The following is a 5,061-nucleotide window of genomic DNA, read 5'->3' as shown; positions in this document are numbered from 1 at the left end:
GAAAAGCTTTCATCTCTGTCCCTCCTCCACATGCACTCATCAGTTTTGGCTGAATTGTTCACAGCACCCCTTTGTTAAACTCGTGAGGCAAGTATTGCTAAATATAACTTGCTAAACCTAACATGCTAGGTTGAAAGCCTCAGTGATATAGTTTATTCACAGGTGAATGAGACATAAGGTAGATCAGCTGAAGTTCAAAATGTATTTAAAGAAATAGTTGACTTGGCTCCTCTGCTTTTCCCAGTCCTGTGAGATGCATGTTTCAAGATTGAGGGAGCAGGACGGAGCTTTGAACGGAGGAGGTAGGGGTGTGCAGATTTCAAATCAAACTACCTCCCCAACATAACCAACCATAGCTTTAAAACCAAATGCTTTGGTTTGTCCCACAAAGTGTTGATTGATTCTAAGAAAGAACAAAAAGCTTAAAGGCAAAAAAGGAAACTTTTATTCATGAGATGTTCCATTCAAATGCTTTCAGTTCCAATCAATGACTTTAAAAACACGTTTTTACTGATCAAATTATCCAAAAATTACAGAGCAGTCCTTACATCCCTCCTTTGTCATTCATTTTCTTCATCCACTCCTCCACAGCCTGACCCTCAAAGGCAGCACAGTAGGACACCCCCCTGATCCTGGAGTGTCCAGTGTCCAGTCTTTTAGGCTGCCCACACTTCTTGCAAATATATTGCTTATTCCTCATTGGTAAGTGACCACCTGGTGCTGCCTTCCTCTTCCTGTAGGCTGTTGATCTGGGAACGACTGGAAGACCAGGCAGCGGCTGAATATTGGCGCTCAGGTGTAAGGTAGCAGGCAGCTGCACCTGGTGTGGTATTGGTTGAAGAGTAGGGAGACCCCTGCTGGACGGGCCTGGCTCCACATCAGAGACGTCGCTAATATAGGGCTGTCCATGCCCCACCAGCACTAAGAGCACCTCCTCTTCAGGGAGCTGGGCCTGTTGGATAGCAGCTGGGGGAGAGACCACTGCTGGTCTTGGCTTCAGAACAGGCCTGGCCCACCTCTTCTGCCGACCAATGAACCTGCAGACAGACATCAGACCCACAAACTCTGAAGAACATGTTCAGTGGATGAAAAGACTCCAGGTCAGTTGCACAGCTCTCACCACTTGGAAATATTCCTCTGATTCAATGGGAACAGCTGGATGGTGGTTTCTGCCATCAGCCTTGGGCTCCCCAGCACCATCTCCCTTATCGACACATAGTCTGCAAGGATGAGGGACCAGCGGGTCCTTAAGATCCCCTTGACCCGCGTGGCTGAGGGATGCACACGACAAAGCTGGCTGCAGGTGGCCTCCACCAGGCGGCTGGATTCAGGCCTGTTTGGCTGGGTCCTGTTCACTTTCATTGAACAGCTAGAAGGCATGAAAGAAGGAATGGTGTTTTTTTTTTTTTAAAGAGGCAGATGTTAGAGGAGAAAAAAAAGTTTCTGTAAATCCACCTGACTGCTGGAGGCTCTCTGCTTGGCCAGGTGGTGGTCTTTCCTTCCACCTGCCTCTGCTTGTCTGCGTCTGGAAGACGCTGCCAGAGTGAGATTAGCATGTCCACCTTGGAATCTCTGAGCCCGTTCAGGCTTCTGGCCTCCACCAGGGCCTTAGCCAGGTTCAGGACGTGCTGGTATCCTGGCTGACCATCGGGACCTATGACCTCTTCCTGGAAACAAATGTAGAGAATAAAGACTGGAGTGAGGAAGAGAACCAGACTGATCATCCAAAGCTTAAAGAAGGTTTGCTCTGAGAAGATGTTTCAGATCTTATTGGTTCACCTCAATGTCTGACGGTGGCTCTCGAGGAGGAGCCTGGCTTCCAGATCCTTTGGCAGAGTCGAGGGGAGACCGATACCTAGGTTCATCAGATCCTGTTTGAGATGCTGCCAATAATAAAGAAGGATCTGGTGGGAAGAAGGGACCGCGGAAGGTGTCCAGGAGGTTCTGGATGAGGAGGGCTGTTTGCTCTGCCCCACGCGTCCTGTGGCGACAGTGCAGCCTCCACTCCTCCTTGGAGATCCTCTGGATGACCTCTGCGTCGCTCAGGTCGAACATCCCGTGCTCCCTCCCCAGCTCCGATCGCTTGGCCTCTTTGAGACGGCGGGCATCTTCAGGGTCCACCTCGAAGATGCAGAGAGACAGCTGCCTCATGAAGGTGGGGTATAGCTCATGGCTCTCTGTCGTGACACCACCTGCGATACATCGCATGTAGTGCCAGATGTCCAGACGGACCACGAGGTTCCCCCACTCCTACCCGACAGAAATCAGGGTGAGTTAGATGAGGCTACAGGAGTATTAAAAGCTTCAATCATTTCAGCTCTCACATGAAACAAGGCAGCTGTCTTTGACACGCCGTCTCTGCTGCAGCAGTCCCGGTCGACGTAGACCACAAGTGGTGGAGGTTTGTCAGCGAGTCGGTACCGCTTCATCAATCCAGCTGCCATGGTGCTCAGGCCCTCGGACCCCTCAGAGCAGGTGAGGACGCTCATGAGGACCTGGCCATGCTCGTTACCTACGCTGGTGATCCAGGTGTCTGCATTGGAGGTGGCACTGGCGAGCTTCTTTGACACCTGAACAGAGTTTGAGTGAGGAACAGAGGAAGCAACATTTACAAACACCTACATTCAACTGACAGTTTCACACCTCTTTGCTGGAATATATCTTCAAAATGGTTCCAAAGGTGGAAGTGATCAGCGCCTTGTACTCTTCCAGTCGCATAACCATGTCGTAGCCGTAGACCGTCAGAAGGCAGGCTGGAGACGGTACAGGTGGCATGGGCGGTGGTGGTGCAAACGCCCCCGAGACAGAGCTAAAGAACTGCTCGCACACACCGAGGTAGTGTAAGGATCTACGCATCCAGGAATCTGAGTGCAGCTCCCTCAGGTTGTTGTAGAGCTGCTTCGCACTGTTGCCCAGAGGACCAGACCTCAGCTGTCCAACCACCCTCAAGTCACAAGACAGCCTGCAGGGATCAAACATAGTCTGAATATTAAACACTTCAATCAACAATTAAATAAACATGAAACAAAGTAAATGTATCAATGAAGGCAGTGATTCAATGATGCGATAAGACAAATATATGATAATTAGCGTATTCATTCATTTTCGTATTAATTACCTTGTGTATTTTTTTCTGTTCCTTTCATATTTTAGTAGTATGTTCCTGTATTAAACCAAGTTATTGGTGAGGTACTTAACCCTTTAAGGCCTGATCCAAGAATAAAACAAAACAGAAAATAACTTTTTTTTGTTTGAAGTCCTTATTTGGCCTTTTAACAAAATATGTAAAAAGAAAAAACAGAAATACATTTTTGATATTAATAATTTATTACTATGCGATAAGTCGAGATTATTTTTTGTGTAGTCTTCTGCCCTCTGTTATCAGGTATATCTGATTGTGTACAATAGGATTTTGAGCAAAGTTTTTACCATTAAATTATGCAAAAGGTGTCAGACGCAAAACATTTCAGAAACCGTATGTATCAAATATGATACATTTGGCATTACAGGGTTAATGGTACACCTTATTACATTTGTTTATTTACTTTTTAGTTTATTTTGTCCCTAGTGGGCTTCCATACCAGTGTAGATATAAACTGTAACGTCCAGGTGCTTCAGACTTTTTGCTCTCATCAAGTTCACCAGGAAGAACCACCGTCATCAAAGGTTGTGTCTTACTTGTAAGTGAGCACAGCAGGAAACTGGCAGCTGTAGGTGGGGGACAGCTGCCTGATGATGCCCTGTGACCATCCCGCGACCTTCTTTTTACATTGACGGCACTCCAGGTACTCGGTGGCCATGAGGTACCAGCCGTCAATGTCCAGGACCCTCCGGATGGTCCTTTAGAGCCCAGCCTTCGCCATGGACCCGGTGCACGAAGGCTGGGGGCACGTCAGCTGCAGACGCCAGATCCTGTGGGGCATCCACAGGAACAGCCGACATGCAAAGAAGGGCTCAGGGGATGCGGGAGGCTGGTGGTAGACCGGCTGGGGCTGTGGAGGGAACCACCACAGGTTGAGGTCTGTAGTGAGGCGAGGCCTCCCCAGGTGGTCCCTGATGAACAGCGTCTGGCTGATCCACTCCTGCTGCTCTGCCTTAAGCGCTGCCCTCCAGGTTTGAGGCAGCATCTGCAGAAAGGCAGAAAGGCCACACTCAGACCTCTGACTGAGCCTGTTACAGAGACCTGTTTGACATTTGCTCTCCACTCACTTCAGCTGGTTCTGGAAGCTGAGCGTGGGCTCCATGTTCAGCCATGGCCTCCAAACACTCCTGATTTGACCGCTCGCTCTGAAGCAGGTCACCAGCAGGACCTGCCTGAGCACCTGAGGCCCAAAAGACATCTTTCAGTAACAATGCATGGGAAAAAAGGATTGCAAGCAAACAGCAAAGCTGTTGAGCACTTGAAGTAAAGGAATAAAGCAAGAGAGCACAGGTAGCAGAATAGTTTCTCAGAATTAAGAGGGAAATTAACCTCTTAACATCCACCGCATTTTGGGTAATCCTCTCCTATCTTGCATACCCAAATGGAAAAGCAAATAACTTAGGAACTGTAAGCCCGAATTACATGTGCAATACATTATTTGAAAGCTAACACCATCTAGTTCCCAATTTATAAAATTGGGTGACTAGAACACAGACCAACCTGCATCAGTTCAAAAATGAATCGAAATTGTTGTTTTTTTTTTCTTCTCAGAAATGATAGCAATTTGTTGAAATGATAGTCACCAGCACCCCTCGCAACCCCAATTGGGACAACCGTATCAGATAATGGATGGATGATTTGTATTTGTGTGAACAGGGTAGACAATACAATCCCTTTGAACATAAATCTGCTTTGACCCAACAGGAAAGCTTCCTTCTTCTGGTATATATATATATATATATATATATATATATATATATATATATCTATTAGGGTTGTCAAAAGTATCGAAACTCAAAAAAGTATCGATACCAAAATGTTGTATCCGGATACAATACTCATTTTTAAAAGTATCGATACAGTGCCACCACCAGTAGCACCTAAGCAGTCATTCATCTAAAGTGCAGAATAGAGGACAA

At 47.0% G+C, this 5,061-nt stretch overlaps 1 protein-coding gene across 1 annotated transcript in view; it reads right to left on the bottom strand.

Moving 5' to 3' along the window:
- Positions 1-463: 463 nt before the first annotated feature.
- The window catches only part of LOC107099223, a 9,353-nt gene continuing 4,755 nt past the window's right edge, over positions 464-5,061 (bottom strand). Inside the window, exons 2-9 of the mRNA XM_015397273.1 lie at positions 4,210-4,322; positions 3,679-4,127; positions 2,644-2,962; positions 2,325-2,570; positions 1,780-2,250; positions 1,456-1,667; positions 1,121-1,369; positions 464-1,037 (exon numbers count right to left, since the gene is read on the bottom strand). Coding sequence (XP_015252759.1) covers positions 545-1,037; positions 1,121-1,369; positions 1,456-1,667; positions 1,780-2,250; positions 2,325-2,570; positions 2,644-2,962; positions 3,679-3,800 — 2,112 coding nt within the window. The 5' untranslated portion in view covers positions 3,801-4,127; positions 4,210-4,322 and the 3' untranslated portion in view covers positions 464-544. The remainder of the gene's footprint in view (positions 1,038-1,120; positions 1,370-1,455; positions 1,668-1,779; positions 2,251-2,324; positions 2,571-2,643; positions 2,963-3,678; positions 4,128-4,209; positions 4,323-5,061) is intronic.

The sequence above is a fragment of the Cyprinodon variegatus genome, unplaced genomic scaffold (genome assembly GCF_000732505.1).
Source record: "Cyprinodon variegatus isolate N-32 unplaced genomic scaffold, C_variegatus-1.0 Scaffold849, whole genome shotgun sequence".
In the NCBI taxonomy this organism is placed as follows: Eukaryota; Metazoa; Chordata; class Actinopteri; order Cyprinodontiformes; family Cyprinodontidae; genus Cyprinodon; species Cyprinodon variegatus.
Note: the sequence above shows the minus strand (reverse complement) of the source record. Positions and strands in the feature narration are given on the sequence as shown.